General features: G+C 44.9%; 2 protein-coding genes across 2 annotated transcripts in view; one reads left to right on the top strand and one right to left on the bottom strand.

The window, feature by feature from the left end:
- LOC115814103 (calsyntenin-2-like) overlaps positions 1 to 11,702 on the top strand; it is a gene marked incomplete at its 5' end in the record, with an annotated part of 65,613 nt that extends 53,911 nt beyond the window's left edge. Inside the window, 10 exons of the mRNA XM_030776827.1 lie at positions 2,794 to 2,994; positions 4,185 to 4,360; positions 4,740 to 4,882; positions 4,995 to 5,109; positions 5,399 to 5,583; positions 5,963 to 6,132; positions 8,697 to 9,451; positions 9,765 to 10,516; positions 10,792 to 11,016; positions 11,646 to 11,702. Coding sequence (XP_030632687.1) covers positions 2,794 to 2,994; positions 4,185 to 4,360; positions 4,740 to 4,882; positions 4,995 to 5,109; positions 5,399 to 5,583; positions 5,963 to 6,132; positions 8,697 to 9,451; positions 9,765 to 10,516; positions 10,792 to 11,016; positions 11,646 to 11,702 — 2,779 coding nt within the window. The remainder of the gene's footprint in view (positions 1 to 2,793; positions 2,995 to 4,184; positions 4,361 to 4,739; positions 4,883 to 4,994; positions 5,110 to 5,398; positions 5,584 to 5,962; positions 6,133 to 8,696; positions 9,452 to 9,764; positions 10,517 to 10,791; positions 11,017 to 11,645) is intronic.
- A 1,532-nt stretch (positions 11,703 to 13,234) lies between these two features.
- The window catches only part of LOC115815778 (SPRY domain-containing SOCS box protein 4-like), a 9,374-nt gene continuing 108 nt past the window's right edge, over positions 13,235 to 22,500 (bottom strand). The window contains exons 1-3 of the mRNA XM_030778787.1: positions 22,394 to 22,500; positions 14,666 to 15,549; positions 13,235 to 14,176 (exon numbers count right to left, since the gene is read on the bottom strand). The exon at positions 22,394 to 22,500 is cut by the window's right edge and continues 108 nt beyond it. Coding sequence (XP_030634647.1) covers positions 14,049 to 14,176; positions 14,666 to 15,431 — 894 coding nt within the window. The 5' untranslated portion in view covers positions 15,432 to 15,549; positions 22,394 to 22,500 and the 3' untranslated portion in view covers positions 13,235 to 14,048. The remainder of the gene's footprint in view (positions 14,177 to 14,665; positions 15,550 to 22,393) is intronic.

The raw sequence follows: 22,500 nt of genomic DNA, 5'->3' as shown, positions 1-22,500 counted from the left end.
TTAACTGGACAGTGGTCAGAGATGGTAACAGTGCACTTTGAGTTATATACATGAGTTTAACTGGACTCTGGTCAGAGATGGTAACAGTGCATTTTGAGTTATATACGTGAGTTTAACTGGACAGTGGTCAGAGATGGTAACAGTGCATTTTGAGTTATATACGTGAGTTTAACTGGACAGTGGTCAGAGATGGTAACAGTGCACTTTGAGTTATATACATGAGTTTAACTGGACAGTGGTCAGAGATGGTAACAGTGCACTTTGAGTTATATACATGAGTTTAACTGGACAGTGGTCAGAGATGGTAACAGTGTATTTTGAGTTATATAGGTGAGTTTAACTGGACAGTGGTCAGAGATGGTAACAGTGCACTTTGAGTTATATACGTGAGTTTAACTGGACTGGTCAGAGATGGTAACAGTGCATTTTGAGTTATATACGTGAGTTTAACTGGACAGTGGTCAGAGATGGTAACAGTGCATTTTGAGTTATATACGTGAGTTTAACTGGACAGTGGTCAGAGATGGTAAAAGTGCACTTTGAGTTATATACATGAGTTTAACTGGACAGTGGTCAGAGATGGTAACAGTGCACTTTGAGTTATATACATGAGTTTAACTGGACAGTGGTCAGATATGGTAAAAGTGCACTTTGAGTTATATACATGAGTTTAACTGGACAGTGGTCAGAGATGGTAACAGTGCACTTTGAGTTATATACATGAGTTTAACTGGACAGTGGTCAGATATGGTAACAGTGTATTTTGAGTTATATACGTGAGTTTAACTGGACTCTGGTCAGAGATGGTAACAGTGCGCTTTGAGTTATATACATGAGTTTAACTGGACAGTGGTCAGATATGGTAACAGTGTATTTTGAGTTATATACGTGAGTTTAACTGGACTCTGGTCAGAGATGGTAACAGTGTATTTTGAGTTATATACGTGAGTTTAACTGGACTCTGGTCAGAGATGGTAACAGTGCACTTTGAGTTATATACATGAGTTTAACTGGACAGTGGTCAGATATGGTAACAGTGTATTTTGAGTTATATACGTGAGTTTAACTGGACTCTGGTCAGAGATGGTAACAGTGTATTTTGAGTTATATACGTGAGCTTAACTGGACTCTGGTCAGAGATGGTAACAGTGCACTTTGAGTTATATACGTGAGTTTAACTGGACAGTGGTCAGAGATGGTAACAGTGCACTTTGAGTTATATACATGAGTTTAACTGGACTCTGGTCAGAGATGGTAATAAGCACAGAATGTGCTCCTGAGCACTGGATCACTGTAAACAAATAAAACTGTTAATTAGTTCTAAGAAAAAATAATTAATTGTGTTTTTCAGTGAGTTGTAATGAGTGTAGGAGCCATTACTTTATATTAATATTATGACATTTATTTATTCTATTCTACATTTAAGTCGAAATTGTAATGGAGTTTATCTTGCTTTTATTGTTTATTGTTCATTTATTATTTCATTAGTCGTTCCCACTACAGGAAAAGTGGGAATAAAATTTATTTAAGATGGTGCGGTGACGCGGGACGGGCGGAAGACGTGAGCGCGAGCAGAAACGGTCTTTGACCATGTTTGCAAAACTCAAATGGAATCAGTGAAACTTTTGGTTGGACTTTAAGTTTATTTTTTGCAGCTTTATGTTCGTTCTATTTTTCAAATAAATTCAACAGAGGAACAACAATAGCGCATCTTTATTTTCATTATAACACGCGTCAGACGAACGCACCCGATTCCCAATGAAGTCGATAAAAGTGGGAAAGTTTAATGGAACACAGGAAACAAAGGAACAAAACTTAACCTGTTTTTACCACTACAGTAAGGTAATGTTATAGAGTTATACACTTAACCTGTTTTTACCACTACAGTAAGGTAATGTTATAGAGTTATACACTTAACCTGTTTTTACCACTACAATGAGCTTGGTAAGTCCAGGACTGGAGAAGGCATCACATGCAGTAATTAATCCACCTGAGGACCAGGCCACATTCTGTTTCTTTTTTTTTTTTTTTAACTGTCCATCAGTTCACTTTTCTTATTGTTGTGGATACTTGTCTCCCAGACTCATGATAAGAGCACAGTGAAGAGATATACAGAAAGAGAGAGAGAGTGAGAGAATGTGAGAAAGAAAGAGAGAGTAAGAGAGAGAGTAAGAGAGAGTGTAAGAGAGAGATAGAATGTGAGAGAGAGAGAGTAAGAGAAGGAGAGAGGGGTGGAGTAGTTTGCCGTACATTGCTGTTGAACACATCGCTGGCTAACAGGTATTTTTAGAAAGAGTTGTTAAGGTAGATGACTGTTTGTGTTCCCTAATGTCGGGTGTTTTGATGATTACATGTGTATACGCTCTCCTGACACTGAAACAGCCGACTGTCTGTTTTCCCTAATGTCAAGTAGATGACTGTTTGTGCTCTTCAATGTCAAGTATTTTGACAAGGACGTGTGTACATGCTGAAGTAGATGACTTTGTGTGTCCCCGAATGTCAGGTGTTTTGACGATTACACTTGTATATGTTTCCCTGACACTTTAGCAGAAGGCTGTGTTCTCTGTTGTCAGTTGCTATGACGATTACACGTGTATATGTTTCCCTGACACCTGAACAGAAGGCTGTGTTCTCTGTTGTCAGTTGCTATGACAATTACACGTGTATATGTTTCCCTGACACTAAAGCAGAAGGCTGTGTTCTCTGTTGTCAGTTGCTATGACGATTGCATGGGTCTGTGCCGTTCCTGGCGCTGAAGCGGCCGACTGTTTGTGTCCCCCTGTCTGTCTGCAGGTGTTTTGACGAGGACGTGTGCATCTCCGTTCCCGACATCGACGCAGTCGTCGCGGTCCTGCAGCCCAGCGAACCACGCATCACAATCACAGGGGCGGAGCATCTCACAGCCCCCGCCTCCGACCTGAGAAACGGCTTGTCGCTGTTCCAGGACGTGCATATCGTCAGCACGGTGACCAAGGCCAACGGACCCGTCAGCAACATAGGTACAAGACAACAGCACTACGATATAATAAAACGAAAACATAAAAAAAAAACACAAATGCTTAAAATAAATCGTTCTTTAAAGGGCGGAAATGCCTAAGAGATACGCTCAAGGACACACCCACTTTTGACCGTCAACACGTCAAACATACACAGCTGTGCCCGTAACATGTAAATATACCCATTCTTCAGAATCATACCCACCATACACAGACATATCTGCCATGCGTAGACACACCCACCACACTTACAAAGCTGCAAAACACAGACACGCCCACTGCGTAGTAACACACCCACCAGACAGCAATCAACTATGGACACACTTACTATCGGTACTCCGTATTTCAAATTATACTTAACTCATGGATTAAGTTTAGGAACCTCACGTGGACTGTACCAAAACGAACATGGCGGGGGGGGGGGGGGGGGCTTAGGCACAGCACAACAGCACAGGTATTGTCTGCCTCAGGAAGATATTGAGTGTGAAGATATTAATTAAACATGAATTATGGGAGGCACGACGCCTCCCCGTTGCTCTGAGCAGATGACACACACTGTTTCTTTTATGTGCAAATTCTCTCCGCTCTACCAGTCCTCCCAGTTATCTGTCCCCTGTCCCGCTCTCATCCTACCTCTTTTTTCCTCATTATCCCTCTTTTATTCCCTCCATGGGCCGCCCCCTCCCCGTCTCTCAACCTCTCCTACCCCCTCTTCTCCGGCACTTGTGTTTTCCCCAAACCACAAACTTAGCATTGATATGCGCCTTTAACTTTTAATGTATCTGAGAGACCATCTGCTTCAGGGAGGCCTCTCAAACTCCCCTACGCTGGAGGAGGTGGAGGTGGATGGAGAGATTAAAGAATGAGAAAAGAAGACTTCAGGAAAGTAGTTTGCGCTAGTTTGAGAGAGAGAGAGAGAGAGAGAAGGCTAGTGTTAGAAGAGTATGGACACATCTGAATAGCTCCTGCTATAGGGTTTAGCTTTGCAGCATGCGAGTAGACATATTCTTGATGATAACTGTTGTAGCTGGATGTCCCAAGAGAGGGAACTGTCCCCAGGGAGGGGGGGATACCACAGAGGAACAGCAGGAAACAACATCTGGATTTACTGTCTCCTGAGACTCCACGCTGTGGGGTAAATTTACGAGATGTGTTACATGGTTATTATTATTTTTTTCTGTGTGTGTGTGTGGCTCATAAACCAGGTATGATGGAGGAAATGATCCACAACCTTGACTACTGTGACATCCTGGTTTTGGGGGAGGAGTTAAAGGCGGAGCAAGAGGGTTTATATTTGCATAGCAGCTCCCTGTCAGGCAAACACCTTGACTACACCAACTCTACCAGCGGCATGTCCATATATGGTAAATTTCACAATTCACATCCTTAAACGTGCAAGTGTTCCGCTGAATGGTGCGCTCTCTCAGCGGCTGCTCTGATCTGACTTAAATCAGATATCGTTTCTTCCACCGGGGGTTCAGCTTTTGGGACCAATTCACTTTCTATTATCGTGTTACACTTCAACAAAGCCGCTTTTTCATTTGTATGCTAATGATGATTAGTCGAAATTGTTCAGTTAAATCTGGTATCTAATTAAATCACTGTTCTGTCTGAGTACCTTCATGAAAATAATGAACACACTTTTTCTGTTCTTCTACCAAGACACTGATACATCAGAAGCCTCGTCCAAACTCTTTAACGTGTGTGTGTGTGTGTGTGCGTGTGTGTGTGTGCGTGTGTTAGGTGTGGATTCCATATTTAATTATGCAGAAGTCATCAGGCAGGTTCGTTATCAGAATCTGCAGCCAAATCTTTCATCACGCAGTTTCAGCCTCACCTGCTCAGAACTCAACGGACGTTACATCAGCAACCAGTTCAAACTGGAGGTGAGAGACAGAGAAAGAAACAGAAAGAGAGAGAGAGAGAGAGTTGTTACAGCGAGAAATGTTACAGCACTGATTGATGGCAGATTTCTTTATTTCTTTCCATTCCAACCAGGTCGCTGTTCTCCACAGCTCAGAGGCTTTTGAACATGTCAATCATATGGCAGCCCCGCCCAGACATATGCAGGTCGTTCGTCATCCAATTATGATCCCAGCCTCCCACAGCTCTGGTAAAAGATAAAGAGATAATCTTGTGCAGACTATGTGTGTGAGTGTGAGCGTGTGTGTGTGTGTGAGCGTGAGCGTGTGTGTGTGTGTTTGTGTGTGAGTGTGAGTGTGTTTGCTATTTTTTCTTTCTTGAGTCCAGTTGTGAAGTAGGTGTTCTTCTAGAATTGTCAGATTACTTACGCATTCTGCACACACTCTTACTCTCTTAATATGTTGCAGATGCACTCACTCTGTGTGTGTGTGTGTGTGTGTGTGTGTGTGTGTGTGTGTGTGTGTGCGTTTCTTTTGTAGCTGTGCCCAGTGCTGCCACAGTGGTGATTGTGGTCTGTGTTGCTGCACTGTTAGTGGTAGTTCTGATGGGCGTTTACCGCCTACACCTCACACATGTGCAGGATGAGAGAGACACACACACGATCTCAGAGAGACACACTGCCCGAGGTCATACAGCTCTCACCATCACTGTCAACCCGATGGAGGTGAGAGAGAGAGAGAGAGAGAGAGAGAGAGAGAGAAGAGGGTGAATGAGTACCTGATAAGGAGTTATGGCGAGAGAGTGAGTGAGCGAGTGAATGGGAGAGTGAGTGAGAGTGAGTAAATGAGTGAGTGAGTGAGAGAGTGAGGAAATGAGTGAGAGAGTGAGTAAATGAGTGAGTGAGTAAATGAGAGAGAGAGTGAGTAAATGAGTGAGTGAGTGAGTGAGTGAGTGAGTGAGTGAGTGAGTGAGTGAGAGAGTGATGCACACATTGAAAGAGGCTGTTCGTTTGTGAGAAGTGTGAGAGATCATACTTTGTTTTACAACCCTTGGCTCAAAATCTCGGTGTGTGTGTGTGTGCGTGTGTGTGCGTGTCTGTGTAGGGTCTAGAGGACCAGCAGGCAGCAGAGGAAGACTTGACTGAAGATGAGGATGAAGAAGATGAAAGCACATCTTGCAGTGAATCAGACAGTGATGAGGAAGGAACTACAGCTCCCAGCATGCCTGAAGAAACAGAAAGGAGTGGCCAGCTTCAGTGGACAAACTCTACATTGTACTGTTAATTGCACACATGCACACACACACGCACACACACACACACACACACACGCACACAGACTAAAACCATTCAGTGATGCAACAGAAAATAGAGTCAGTGTTGTTTTAGTGTGTGTACTGAAGGATTAACATTAAAACAGCATTAATCTGTTCAGGTGAAAACACACACACATACTCCCACACACACACACACACACACACCCACTTAGTCACTCGCACACACACACACACACACACACACACTCATGCAGAGACACCTTTAGGCACTACCTTCTGCAGAGACTCCTTGATGTGTTTGGAACCATCTCTGAACCTCTTGTGCTAATCGATGCTAATCAATGGCTGTTGTAAAAAAAAAAAAAAACAAAAGAAAAAAAAGAGGTTTAATGCCAACTCTAGTATCCTCGGTGAGTCCTCCTCTCCTGTTCCTTCGTTTTTCTCTCCGTCTGACTCAGTCTCACACAGTAAATATGCCTGGACACACCGCCGCCCATCCTGTCCTTCCTGACGGAACAGAGGAGAGAAGGGTTTGGCCCTTGGTCCGTCCACTGCCTCCTTTCAGTGTGAAAAAATGTGACAGTCCCGAAGGTGAAAAAAGTCATCGTGTCCGTGTGAACTGTAAATTGGTGTTTAATTTCCTAACGGTCCAGCAGGCGATAGCACATGAGTAAGGGACGATTTATGGTTGAGTTAATGTGTATTAAACACAGTGATGTACTGAAAAATGAGACTTATCCAGAATGTTTTTCTTTTTTTTTTTTTTTTGTCCCGGTGGTAACCCCACACAGTGTTCTCTATGCTGTTGTTATTTTGCACTGTTCCTTCTTCGGTGAGGGGTACTGTTTTTGTTTTTTTTTTTTGTTTTTTTTTAAATTACCTCCTTTGTACACAACAGTTACAGTAGCTAAACCCTTTCCCCACAATCTCATGAATATGCATATCCAACCCATAAGCCACGCCCCCATTGTCTGCCTTTGATCTCAGACACCTGTAGTTTACATATGTGCATTTTTAAACCCGGCCCCTCATTGAATATTCAAATGTTGACCTGTTGTGCCACAGGACTCTGTCCGGGGCTCGAGAGGGACTGAGAAGTCATCAGAGGTTTTTCCATGAGTGAGTGAATGAGTAAGTCAGTCCACGAGAGTGATACTCTATGCTATTAGATTTCACACATGCTGTTGTTTTCTTGTTCTTCTTGTTGGATACATTCCTTGCTGTTTATACTTTTGAAGAATATAGAAGATAAAAACGGGGGGGGGGGGCGTGAGAACAGAAAAATGGATAAACTGTAATTTTGTTGTTTTTTTCTGTGAGTGAGGTTTTTTTTCCCCTCTCTCTCTCTCTCTCTCTCTCTCTCTATCTCTCTCTCTCTCTCTCTCTCTCTCTCTCTCTCTCTCTCTCCTTTTTGTGGTCACTACCTTTCTGTACATTAAACAATAAAGAGTGGTTTTAGGAATCAGATCAGCTTTTTGCATTTTGTAGTGTGTGTGTGTATATATATATATCTGTCTGTCAAACGTGGTTCTCATTTATCATTCTTCACAGAATTTATGGCGGTTTCTTGTCACTCCTCACCACTTATACACCGAAACATTCGCATATCATCCTCACTATACAGTCAAGTGGAGTCTCCGACAGCAAAGAACAGTGAATGTTTTTGGTGTCAGTGCTCCCCCTAGCGGCGCCAAACTTCCCGTGTTAGACAGTTCTGTACCAATTACTCAATGTCTTGCAACGTTCTGTAACAATGGTCTCTTGCGGACGACGACGTAAGAATAATTTTATCCTTTTTGTTACGTCATATTCTAGTAACCACCGAATATTCCTGTAACTTTTTTGATTGCTACGAATTGGAAATTCACTGCGGCCGAGGTAAATTGAGAGGCTAATATTATTCACAACACATTTCCACAGGTAAAGAACCGCAGGTAAGAATTTTCCTTTCTCTTCCTATGTGTCCGCAAAGTAACATATAAAATGTTTTCGTTTCTTTCTTTTTTTTTCAGGCAAAATTAGAACCTTTAAGTAACCCGCAGATGAAGTGTTCCAACACTCAAAAGCTTATCAAAGACTTTCAAAAACTTTTGAAACGTTATAATAAATTGTACGACCTATAGGCTATATGTGAACAGCGGCGACGTTTTCTCTTCAGGCTAAGAGGAATACATCTGACCCAAACGGACGTGGCGATTTGACAGTCATGTCCCTCTCTGACTCAGAGACCAGCACTTGTTGCGGCATGCGCCGGAGAACGAAAAAAAATCAAGGGGCATCGAAATACATCGAGAACGACCCGACTCATCACAGTAGCTCTGTCGGGTAATCAAAACAATTAACCTTAAATGTATCTTTAAATGTAAATTTAATATAGAAAATATACTGAAACGTGGCTAATACTCCATGTATTTATCTTCAATAAAAAAAGTCACATTCCGCTTAAAATGGTGGACTACGCTAACGTATATCTATTAACGTATTATCAGGCTACATGAACCTTAAAACAAAAAAAACAGAGCAAAATTTTCGCCTTTTCGCACCAAATCTTTCGCTCCTTAGGCTGCTTAGTCGCTCAAGTTCCCCGGAGAAAGAGACCAAAGCCGGACAAAGCGCTCTCATTCAGTCCCTGTCTGAACACCTTTGCTGTCCAGGATGTGAGACCTTACCTGTATGGCCCGTTTCCCTCCCTTGCGGGCACTGCCTATGCCAGCCCTGCTTGGCAGCTCAGCGTAAGAAGAACCCCAAAACCTCCAACACCCCTGCCAGTGCCCCAGAGCCCAGCTCTCAGTGCAGCCGCTGCCTGGCATCTTATCCTCTGTACCCCTGCCAAGCCTGGGCATTCCCCCCAAACGCTCTGTTTGCCCAGCTCACCCTGCGGATGCTGGACACCCACCCGGAGCTCTGTAGGTTTCAAGGGGGCGGTTGGAGTCGGAAAGGAGGGGTTAACCAAGCCAGACCATCCACTGTACCTGTGCCACAGAGACCCCAGTGTGACCTGTGCCCAAAACATCGCCCGGCTCTTCGCCACTGCCGCACCTGCGGTCTCAACTACTGCTCCAAGTGCTTGCGCAAGCTCCACGGCAACCGCGCGTTCCAGGTCCATTCATTGGTGGAGCCAGTGGGAGGGGGCGGGCGCGAGCTGTGTCCCGTCCACTCAGAGCGAGGCATGACACACTGCTGTTTGACCGACAGCACGTTGGGATGCCAAGGCTGCATGGTGGATGGTCACAGCGGGCACGAGGTCGTCCTGGTGAACGAGGCACGCGCCAGGATGGAAAGTGAACTGCAGATGGCGTTAGAACATGCCGGAAAGGGTGAGAAGGGGTTTGTTGGATATAGCGCAAAAAGCTTGTTTTGTAGTAATAACGTGGTGTAAGGCAGGTGCTGGGGGTAATTGTTAAGGAAAGGAATATGAACCATTTAAAAAACAAAAACAAAAACAAACAAACCAAAAAAAAACCCTGTTAATTGTTGTGTATGTGTGTGTTACTAGAGTGTATGAGGTATATGACAGGCATGTTTGTTTACGCTTCATGAATACGGCAAAATGAGATGCAATCCATGTATGCTTATATATTTATATCCCTCTCCCTCCCCTCTCTCTCTCTCTCTGTCTCTGTGTCTCAGTGGGTGAGCAGTGTGATGCAGACCTCGCTGATATGGAGGCCTTGGTGTCTTTGGCAGACTCTGAAGGATCTGAGCTGCGCGGGCGTGTCCGTCAGGGTTTCCTCTCCCTCCGTAACGCGCTCCTTGACCAAGAAGCCATCCTGCTGTCCCAGATCGACTCCGTTAGCTCCACAACCCAGAGTGGAGCCCAGGGCTTTCTGACCAAAGCTTGCCCGCTGAGACACTCCTTGGCTGGCCTAGTCGTACTGGGTCACCAGGCTCTCCTGGAGACCCAGGCCTCCGTGTTTTTACGTGGGGTGGATGCTTTGACCCGACGTGTCTGCCGTTTGACCTCCGACCTCCCGCGACCCGAGCCGACGCTGAGGCATGGCGACCCTTTCCGTGACATCAAGCTGGACTTTGACGGGCTCCTTGGTGACCTGCAGAACCTAATGGGAGCGCATCTACAATGGACCGGTGCAGGGCAGGAGCCTGTCGTCATGGCACCAGACAGAGCAATTGAGGATATAGAGCTACTGTTGGATGTGACTGAAAGCAACGACGAGACCCCGGGGCCGAACGCGGACTTGATACCCAGCCAAGACTCACCTACCGTGCAATCACCTCGCAGGGAGCCACCCCGGTCTGGAGACATTGTGAAGGAGCAGTGGAGTATGCCCGCAGGTGATAGCAAACCAAAGACCAAACCAATCCACCTGCAGCCCAGACCACCAATCATCTACCAGCACAATGCCTCAGCAGAGACTGTGGAGGTAGGAACTTCATTCAACTCAGACTCACACCAGTTACCCTGTTGGGCCACAGTGGAGGCGGTCTCTCTGTCTCTGTCTGTGACTGTTGTCATGTCTATCTAGATGTTTCATGGCACAGAAGTATGTAGCCTGTGTGTGTGTGTGTGTTTGTGTGTTCTAAAAAAAACCTCACTCTGTGTGTGTGTGTGTGTGTGTAGACATTATGGATAACAGAGGAATGATATTTGAAGGACCAGCATGTGCACCCTTTCATTTCTCTGCTTGTACGGGCGTAGATCTTCTGGATGGTTCCGATGGGGGAGGAGGTCGAAACGTTCGACATTCATATCCAGGATGCTCTGACCGCGGCGGCGGGCGTGTCCGAAGGACGGGGCGTGGTGATGGGCGGGCTTAGCGGCTTCACCTTGCGGACCGAGGGACTCCACCCAGACACTCAGTACCTGTTCCGAGCCCGATCCGTCAACAAACACGGACCTGGAGCCTGGAGCTCCGCCTACAGGGTGAATCTCCACAGGACTTGCACAAAACACTGAAGCTATGACTCAGTAGTGCAGTGACTCAGTGTTTCTGAGCCCGGTTCCCTGAGCCTCTGTTTTGTTACTAACACACTTGATACCAATGCATTCCTCCAGTTTGTTTGCATGGTAATAAGCAGTTCAGCTGCACCAGGTGCTGTTAACACAGAACTGAGATGGAAATGCGAGTTGACTATCCCTAAATTTAAACTCAGTAATGATAATCTACACAAACGCATCGACGGCTATGTGCGAATGTCACGTTAGCGTTATGTTACACTGATTTTGTGGCTGTATCTGTTTCTGAAGGTCATGGCAAGTAGATAAATTAAGAGTGAAATGAAAGAAGCATGAATGTAACAGTTGTTCCTCTGATTGACACTGTGCCTTCTGTGTAACTGTATGTGTCAGACACTGTAACATCTGTGTGCTGCTGTGTGCCACTCGAATTCTGCTGGTTAAATGTAACCATAGCTGTGTGTGATCGCAACTGGAAGTGTTTTAGGTAACGGTTACCACCGATGTGTGTTAATAAGACTAACTGTTTTAGATAATCGTTACCGCCGACATGTGTTAACAAGACTGTAACTCAGTGTAACTGTAATTTCTCTCAGGTTCACACAGAGCAACAGATTGAGGTGTCAGACCAAGACAACGCTCAGGAGATGTAACAGATCAGAAAGGAGAGGGGATTTTACGCTTAAAGCCAGCTTTCTTCGACAGAATAGGCTGACGTTCTGTCTTGAATGAGAAAAAGGATACATTTGCATAATAAAAACAACAAGCATTCGCAGAAAAAAAAAGTAAAAAAAAAAAAAGAAAATCTCTTTCTTTAAAGTGGTTAAAGTGATAGCGGTGTGCAAGATGAGACCACAACCGCGTGTTGTGCATCTGAGGACATTAGTGCGGTAATGGTTTCTCTGGCCCGACTGCACACCCTGACATTTTAAAGCACATTTACCTTGAGTTCACTCATTAGCCTACCATTAAGGCCTGACAGCCTGAAATAATGACCTCAGCGCGCGCGCGCGCACACGCACACACACACAGCTGAGGGACCACAAAAACGCTACATGTGCCCCGATCAAGGCGTCCGAGTTAATTGCTTCTGGCGGGGGTGGACTGGGAGGAGGTTAATGTGTGTGAGAGAGAGAGAGAGAGAGAGCGTGCGCTGACAGATGAAAAGGCCCGAGTTTGATCATGTGACCAGCGGAAAAGGAGACTTCACACAGAGAACAGGATTTTCATCCCTGTGGGATCCGGCACAGGGTGGGTTTAAAAAGAGAGGGGTGGCCGGGGGTATGTTCAGTCAGTCGAATCATTTACATTAACACTGCGACCACATTCCGGGCCTCATCTCCCTCCCGAAACCCCCCCCCCCCCCCGCCAGCGCTATAGTTGACTTTGAACCAGAAATATACTCTAAAGCCGCTGGTCAAAGGAAAGAGAGATTCAGAATGGTAATTGTTTAAAAACAAACGAAAACGAAAACAAAATAAGTTGGTTCAGCTGGTGAAAAGATACAGAGGCTCATCAGTATAATGTGGGGGTGGGGGGGGGGGTCTCGTGTACTGTTTTAGGGTTTTCTCCCCCTGTTAAAGGCTGTTAATACAGCCTACAGAAATTGACTTCAGTAATAAGATATGCATGCATTTACAGAATTCTCAGAGAGCATGTAGCCTTGGTGCATTTCTCAAAAACAACACCCGATGGCCTTTAATGTGTGTGTATCTGCCCGTAATTGATCACATGGAAGCATTCCGCGTTATTTTCACATTCATGTTATCGGAGAGAGAATTGAAGAATTTCTTAGGCAGCTCTACCGTCAAGACAACAGGCCACGTTCATCAATCTCTTCCAGAAAGTTTTTTTCTTAAATTTGTTCTTGAGAAAGGGCCTAAGAAAAGTCTATGTCAGATTCATGACGTGTTCTTAAACCACAGAACTGCTGAAATTGAAAGATTTTTTTTATGCAGTTCTTAAAAACGACCACAAGGGGGAACTGCGCAGTAAAATCTCAATAATCGTGAATCAGTCACGATTCAGCGTGAGGCCAAATCAGTTTAACTGTAAGAGGGGAAGCTGCTCATCGTCTATCTCCAGCGAAATCAAAACGACCCAAGTCAGTTTTCTTATTCAGTTTAGATTTTATTTCGGTTAAAAAATAAAGTTGTCTCTGTTCCCTGTAGTGTCACCTCCAGTACCAGCTTCAAACAATATTTAAAAAAAAAGAGCAAATCATCACTGTCATCGGTAAGAAACCTGTAAATGGGATGTGCTGAAAACAAAAAAAAAAAAACACAATGTACAGTCAATTGCTTACACCCTAAAGGACACCATCATGTTCTTCATCACCAACATGCTGTAACAAGCACAGATCAAATTAGAGTTCTTATTAAAAAGAGGAGCTTTGAAAACCCCGGCGGCCAATCACGGCAGAATAGTCAAAAAACATCATGTCCGGTTATGTTTAAAAAAAAACAAAAAAAAACAAAACAATAACAAAACAAACCCTCAAGGAGGATTTCTCCAGTCTATGGAAGACGGTCATATCACGGTCATATCACGCAGTTCATACCTTGTGTCTGATGCTGAGGGACGCACGCAAACGCACAAACACTTTTTTTTTTCCCCCCAGCTTCTGTCAGACATTAAGGTCCTATAATTCATCAACATTCCCCCCCCCCCTAAAAGGTTTCTGTGACCTTCCTCATCCCGGCGTCGTCTTCGTCAGTTTCTCCGTGCCATCTCACCTCTCCAGAGGAACGATCCCAAACGTTCGCGTCGCGGTCGCATTCGGTCAAAAGCGTTTTTCGAACTGGAGCCGTTTACGACCCAGAGCTTTGTTTCTGGGAGCGAGCGGACGGCAAGCGTCCGTTTTAAAACACGCGCCCGCCTCAACCCGTCGTGTAAAATCCACCGGTCCTTTTGGATCAGCACATGAAGGCCCGTCCGGGTCAGAACCCGGGCTCTGGGCGGCAGTGCTGCGGCTGCTGTTAAACATGCTGAGGTCCGGGTCACTGGTACTGAAGGTAGTTCTTTAGGGTTTGGGGCAGAGGCAGGGTCGGGATCAGATGGATCCGGTCCCGACCCAAAGCCTGCCGGGCCGCACGTCTGCACAACTCCTTCAGAGGGAGAGGTTCCGCTGGAGAGAGAGAGCAGAGAAGTAAGAAAAAGCTTACTGGGCGTAATGTTATTTAATATTACACACACACACACACACGTGAGGATCACTGGTCTTATTATTAATACGCTCCTAATGCAGCAGGTTACTTTAGGGCAGGTTTCAATGTGGATTAGACCAAAGGCCCTATTAGCTGCCACTCTGTCTAACAGACGGAGAAACTGAAAGAAAGGATAAAAAAAAAAAAAAGAGGTTGAGACACAAACAGGCTGAGCGGCACAGAGAACAGAGACAGCACTGCCCTGCATATATATCCATATAACAATCACTATATAAAAGATGTGTGTGTGTGTATATATCTATATATATAGTGGTCAAAGAGAACACATCACAGAAAACACAGGGGAGAGAGCAAGAGAGACAAAGACACAGAGAGCGAGAGAGACACAGAGAGAAAGAGAGAGACACAGAGAGAGACACACACACAGAGAGAAAGAGAGAGAAACTCACGGTCCAGGCCATTGATGTACGTCATCGTGACCTCACAGTGACCCCACACGGCACTGACGATTGGATAGAGCTTCTTCCCCTTCAGCCCACGGAAGGCCACGCCCAGAAACTGTCCATCAGCACAGAACCCTAACGTCCCCTCGTCCATATCCAGAACCACCAGGATCTCGTCTGGCACCGAAAACCCCGCCCCTTCCTCGTCCTCCTCTTCCTCGCGCCCGCGGAACTGCGGGTACGTCGGCACCGGCCCGGCCTGGCTCTTCTTGTCGTGGTACAGTTTGCCACGCCCCAAATCCCACCCCCAGGACTCGGCGTCTCCGCCCACGAGCGCGGTGTATCCGACAGCGTGCAGGGGGGCCAGAGAGGTCGCGACCCCCACGACGGCGTGCGTGCCGCGCTGTCGGACGGGCCAGCGCAGCGTCCAGGCGTGTAGCCCGCGCGTGAACCCCGCCCGTCCCCGGACGCAGTCGGTGCTCTGGGCCACGGGGTGGCGGTGGAAGGTCAGGCGATCCTCCTCTTTGATGAAGACGTTGAGCGAGCGGTCGTCGGGGTTCCAGGCGTGCCGGAGCTGCAGCTCTGGCCCCGCCGCCGGCATGTCCAGCAACAGCTCCAGGCGGGGAGGGAGCGCGACCTCTGACCCCCTCAGCGTGGGGCGCAGCGGCCGGTAGGGGAGGTCGACCTCACGTCTCTGCTGCTGCTGCTGCTGCTGCTGCTGTTGCTCCTCCTCCTCCGCCGATTTGACGACCCCAGAAAGCCTCTGCCCCATCGCTGCCCGGGGGTCGCTATGGTAACCAGGGTCACCTCATCATAAGAGGGGGCTGGCCGGGGAGCAGTGTGGCCTCAGTTTCCTGACCACGCGGACGGCCTTCTCACAGGAAACTGTTCTGCTCACAGAACGAGAGAGAGAGAGAGAGAGAGAGACAAAGTTTCACGTCTTTACAAACATGAATGTGCACAGACACAACACTTTTTCTTTCTTCTTTTTTTTTTTTTCCCCCCTTGAGAGAAAGGTGTCGGCTTTAACAATAATATCAACAAACACCACGTAACAAACGCAAAAATACCACAATAATAACAAAACACACGCACACCACCACACAAACGCCACAATAAAAAAAACAAACAAAAAACCCCACCCCCCCCCACGACACATGTGCAACATCCTGTTTCCACATTTCAGTTTCACTTTCTGATCTACCTGTACAGACGTGACTTGAGACCACACACACACACACACAAAAACACACACTTTTGGGAAATGAGGTTTGTAGGCAGGACCATGGAGCAGAACCATTTCCCATAAATGGTTGTCTGATTTCACTCAAACGCACGCACTGCCACAATGCCAACAGTCAGAGACCTGGTCCTGCATTCAGATCTGCATTAGAGCTCCATGCAATAAAAAAAAAAAAAAAAAGATATTTCTCAGGACTTGCTTTGTCAACAAGCCTCCTAGGACTACATTTCCCATCAACCTCTCTGGGTGACCACATTTCCCACAAAACTCCTCCACATGTCTGTATGACTCAGCCCCAGCTGCCTCTGGAGTTAAATAAAATCAAGTCCAAAACACACACACACACACACACACACACACACACACACACACTTCCAAAGAAGCAAAATATACAGGATTACACAACACTCTGATGATTGCCTCACACAAACAACACAAATTATTTTCAGAAGAAATCTGAGAATTCAGATAGAGAACAGAAAGGAGTACAAAAACTTACTTCACAGTTTTAAGGAAGGAACAAAGGTCTAAGTGTGTGAGTGTGTGTTGTGTGTGTGTGTGTGTGTGTGTGTCAGAGAGAGGGACAGAGATTCAGATCTCCAATATAAGCTGAAGTATTATCATGTATCTACGAAAAACTTGAAAACACAAGAGCAAACATGAGAAATGGAGAAAAAAAAAAAAAAACCAACACGTGCCAATTGTGAATATTTGAAACATACAGCATTGTTAGATATCTTCTCCTACAAGGCAGCTGCAGTCTGACACACACACACACACACACACACGAACGAAGAGAGAAAAACACTTAAATCACTTGAGTCATGCCAACACCCTTCAGGTCAATGTGACATGGGTACATCTCAGAGCACCAAAACACTCATAAAACGAAATACAGACGTGTTTACTCCAGACGCACGCACGCACGCACGCGGTACCTTCTGTCGTCTCTCTCCCCAACAACCAGAAGACTGAATCCTCATCTGAAATACCTCGCCCCTTCATTTCAATAAGACTAAACATCTTAAAGCATTTCTGTCAAGTTCAGAGAGAATTTTCTCTCTCTGTCTCTCTCACACACACACACACACACACACAGTCTAACACGTACCCTGAGACTGTCAGGTCTTACCCTTTGATCTCTCCCAGCGTCCTAGCGACTGTGACTGTGGTTAAAACAGGAAAGATAACAAAACACCGAGAAATATAGGATGAAAAAAAAACAAAAAAAAACAAAAAAAAAAACCCTGGTGAAAGAGCAGACAGACTCTTAAATCGTCATGGCCACGACAGAACACCCTATTTTTTTTTTCCTTTTTCCTCCCTCTCTCCCAGAGCTCCAACAAAACAGTGAAAACACAATACTTTCCAGCAACTGGGTCTGTGCTCTCTCTCTCTCTCTGTCTCTCTCTCTTATTTGCAATATGGTTACTTAAGCATGAAAAATGACAGTTGGCTAACTTTAATCTACTAACTAATCAGGGGACTAGAGAGACTAGAGAGGGACGCACACACACACAGAGACACACACACACAGAGACACACACACACAGAGACACACACACACAGACACGTACAGACACACACACACACACACACGTAGGTAGAGAGAGTGTCTGACTGGCAGCTGTTCAGAGCTAACACCACTTCTCTCCATCTGGTCTACCTGAGACTGCACCTCTGCATTATTCATCTGTGTGTCTGTGTGTGTCTCTCTGTCTGTGTCTGTGTGTCACTCTGTCTGTGTCTGTGTGTGTGTGTGTGTGTGTGTGTGTGGTGTCCCAACGATGTCCCTGCCACCTGCTGCATTTGCGACCCAGTTTTAAAAAGCACAGTCTGTGCAAACCTTTATCTAAAGAAAAGAAAGACAGAAAGACAGAAAGAAAGAAAGAAAGAAAGAAAGAAAGAAAGAACTATTCAGAATCACACAGAAGCAAAGATGAGAAAAAAAGGCTGTCTGAAAATCAGATCTTTCATGTGGAGCGTTTCAAACAAATAACTCAAACTGTGAGGAGCTTTCTTCCCCTTATTTAAATCCTGATAAAGAAAAGAAAAGCACCCGTTCGTTTATGAAACACAAAGAAAACACAATGGATGCTTCTGGAATAAAATATTACCCAAGTACAACCGCCGTGGTTAAATGAAAAACAAAGGCAGAATTCCACTTAAATCTACTCCTGCAACACATTGTAGTGTACATGGAAGATGACATTACAGAAAACCAGTCTCAGTTAAAAGAGTAGAACTGCATAAATAAATAAATTAATTAAGAAATAAAACCCCACTCAATGCGCTCCCGCCCAAAAGCGTTCAGAAATTGCCATGGCAACAACGTGACTGTTTACAGATGCCTTTTTTTTTTTTTTCCCCCTCTGCACTATTTCCGTAGCTGAAGGCAAACGGTGAAAACAGAGGGTACGCACACCCTATTTTTAGAGCAGGGACAGGGACGGAGACCGTGACGGCACATACGCCGACAGTGCTACTGGCTTTTCACATCAGCCAACAGCTGTCTGACCTTATCCGACCGGCTGACGGGCAGACGCACCTGCCCCAACGCGGGCTCAAACCAAGCTTCTACCGTGGTTTTATTGCGCACCCCCCCCCCCCCCCCCCCCCCCCCCACCCCCCAAAGGTTCAAGCCAAGGCTCACGCTCTCTCACGCGTGTCTGAAAGAGTACCGCAGTCAAACTATTTTTTTTTTTTTTTTTTTTTACACACCACACTTTAATCTGTGATTGTCCTAACCCTGCATGTACCAAAGACATCAGCCTCTCGCATTCTGTCATCCCAGCCACCGTGACAACACACTGACACATCCCCACACGGAGAGAGAGAGAGAGAGAGAGAGAGAGAGAGAGAGAGAGAGAGAGAGAGAGAGAGAAAAAAACACACAGCGGCCATGAGCACTGCGGCAGGACAAAAACGGGAACCGGAGGATGACTGAAAGTTGACACAACATTGGCGTGACTTCCATCGCTCTTAGCTGGAACTGGAACGGGGTGTCGTGATTCAGACCACTGTGACATCGTAGTCGCACGGCTACCGTTGCCGTGATTTCTCTCTGACAGGGCCAAGGCAAAAAAAAAAAAAAATTCACAGTGTAATCTATGGCTTAGGAAGCCGTTACTCATGGTCAAACTTTTAGGACTTCAATATTCGGAAGGGTACAGACCCCCAAAAGCAGACCGAGGTTGACACTGACTTTTGGGAAGTTTTAACTACCTTCAAATTTGCTCTTTAGAATCGCAATTTTTGCCCTCAACTACCAAAATCCAGCAAGAAACACTGTTTATAACTTTTTAACCTTCGGACTAAAGACATAAAATTCTTGTGTCAAACGTCTTAATGTGGGACACAGGTTAAACGAGAGACTGTGTCAGATCTTAATTAGGAGGGAAATATTGTATATCTGCAAAAAAAAAAACACCTGAATGTTTATGCTTAGGCACCAAGTCATGCCTTGTTCGCACTGTGGTAACACCAAAACCAAGTGAGAAGCTATACAGTAACATTTAAACCTCTGAAGCCATATTAAAAATGCATCTCAGAGTAAGGGAGTGTGTGTGTGTGTGTGTGCGTGTGTTTGAAAAAGAGACCGACAGAGAAAATGAGTGTGTGTGCACACGTGTTCACATGATACTTGGGAAAAAAAAAAAAAAGAGAGAGAAAATTGAGTGTAATATGTAAGGAGGACCATTAGGTCTTTCAGAGGGTGACAGAGTCATTACATCATGTATACAGAAATCACAGTGGTCCTACACAGTCCAATTCTGAGAAGTTCCACATTTCCAATAAGGACAAACAACGGGTCACACTAAGGTCAGCAGACTCTGTTCCACGTACATTTCCGCCTAACTACTACCCTCTGATCGACCTCAGCCATGGGTACATCTCTTTGCATGTCAACAAGACGCATCATAAAAAGAGAGGCAAAAAAAGGGGGGGGGGGGAGGGAGGAAGTGGACTATGGATGTCAGTTGAGGTATTTCCTATTTCCCTGTGAGGCACTGAGCATGCTCAGAAAACCCCTCTGACCCCTGCACAGCTCTGATGAAGCCTGGCAAGGACAGGGTCATAGAAGAGGGAATTAATAAATAATAACAATATTAAATAAAAATAATAATAATAAAAAGAACTACCCTCATTCGTCTTCCTCTGCTTCATTATCCAGATGTATAGTGACAGTGGATATTCTTACTATTGTAAAAGAATTCCCCGTTATACTAGGTGTTGATTCTAATGGAGCTAGCCTAAACAGTCTATGGAGCGTGAAATCAGTTCCATCATTCTGAAATCAGTGTTTTCGATTTATCCGATTCCACGGAATCTCTCTCTTCAGAGCGACAGACTGATAACACTCTGGTCAATGATCCCATTCAAAAGCTCTACATGCATCCAATAACCATCATTAAACGGCAGGAAGTGAGGGCCACTCAAAGGATAAACTACAGCAACAAAAAAAAAGAACTGTTAATGAATCATTCAGGGCACATGCTACAGTCCTTCACTTGCTCATCCAACTGTAAACAACTTCCCAGATATTACGCGATACAGATTATTATATCACTCACATATACACAAACACACCTACACCCACACACCTGTATGGTGATAACTTCACCATCCACCTGCCCGTGTCCTGATTTGCATGATAAGGTGCAGGACAAGTGATTACCGACATGTGTAACGAACACATGCAAATGTCCGTTTTCTGTGGGAGTAGGGTGCCCCTCCCACACACAATAGGACGGGAAGAGGAGTCACAAACACACCAGGGGTTAAGGGAGGACAAACTGCAAACTCATCCAAAGACCAAATGAAAAAAGAGACGACAAAAGAGCCCCTGAGAGAGTGAAAGAAAGAGTGAGAGAGTGAGTGAGAGTTTGACGTTCATGAACAGTCGTTAGATTTTCTGATCGGTTATTATCTTTGTCTCTCTCTAAAGAAGCCAGTCCTTTTGCTTACGGTATGCATAACTGCAAGACTCTGCAAGACGTTTTATGCAGTTTCTAACCCAACACAACTTTGCTTTATATTCAGAGGTTCCTCTGGCTTTGATCAGATGGATCAGATGTATTTCAATAGTACGGGAGGAAAAACCTTCATACTCAAAGGCTCTCCCGGAGGATGAATTCCCCTCTACGCAAATAACTTAGTCTGCAAACCAAAAAAAAAACCCACAAAAAAGTGGCCCAAGAAACCTTGAAACGAGGGGGAAAAAATCAAAATGCAAAAGAAAGAAACGTTGCTTGAACCGTCTTTCGACAAGAATAACTGCAAAAAGCACGTGATCGGTAACGGTAATAAACACTTCATTCAAACAAAGTTTCTCCCTTTCTACCTTTCGTTTCATCACTAGATCAATACGTCTTCTTCACTGGGAACGCCAACGGAACGCCATTCCGGAGGAGAGCTCTGTTTTCAGTCGCGATATGCTACAACATGAACAACCGTCTTCGAACATAAAAAAAAAACGACTGGAAATAATCGGATGCATTCTGTATTTGTATGGAAGAAAGTTGCCTTCCACGATGATCCGAAATCAGTTTTTACGTCATCACCTGTAACGCTGAAGGTTACGAGCTACTCTAAAGATCAACGCAAACGAGCAAGATTTAACAGAACCATCTCTTAATTGGTGCTAGACAGGTGTTTTATATGATGTTTATCTGTGTATATTGTTTGAATGATTTCTGCCCATGTCTCTGCATATCTTGTACTTAGAATGAATATACCTTTACCATATTTACAGATCTAAGTATCGTCAGATGCGCTGAGAATCAAAATTAACAATAATTGTCTGATATCGTACGTGTGCGCGTCTGCGCGTGTGTTGGATGTGTCTGAACGGGTGAGAAGGAAGGACTACGTAGACATTGTACTGCATAATACCATGTTGTGCGACGTGAACTGAACGTGGTTGACCTTTTGTAGTGTTTTCTGGAACATGCATTGTGTGTCATGACGTCTGAAGCACTATACCTTTGTTAAACTAAGAAACCTTATAAAAACAAGACTCAATACTGTTCATGGGTTGCGAAGAATTCGATCTGTCAGATGCTCAATCCAGGTCTTAAGTGTTCAGAACGCTTTCCATCCAGAAAATACATAGGCTTCACTTGAAGCTACCGTATGAAGCATTACAGTCCGAACAACTCGGTCTACAACACGTTTGAATAGCGTAGGTCAGTAACAAAGACTTTAACACCGCTCAAGTTTCAATAAATACAGCAATTAGTCTTCCATGTTTCTTCATTCGTACAGGCTTAAACGACCCTTAAGCCTAACAACGTTTAACCCGAACAAACTAGAAGAACGAAGAAATTATAATATCTAAAGTTTGTATGCATTCCTAAACACAGATGTTTGGTGACAGTTTACACTGTCGGTGAAAAACTGAAGAGAAACCACGAAGTAATGTAGCCTACATAACGATTTTTCTCGCCCAAGCAAACACAAACAAACCAGCCACGTTATTGTCTACTTACGTCGGTGGTTATTTGTGCATTCTCGCCTCGACAAGAAGAACACCGCCCCGTTCGCTTCAACTTTTCCTCCGAGAAAGACGATAAAAGCTCTAATATCTTAGATTTTA

The sequence above is a fragment of the Chanos chanos genome, chromosome 6 (assembly GCF_902362185.1).
Source record: "Chanos chanos chromosome 6, fChaCha1.1, whole genome shotgun sequence".
Taxonomy (NCBI): Eukaryota; Metazoa; Chordata; class Actinopteri; order Gonorynchiformes; family Chanidae; genus Chanos; species Chanos chanos.
Note: the sequence above shows the minus strand (reverse complement) of the source record. Positions and strands in the feature narration are given on the sequence as shown.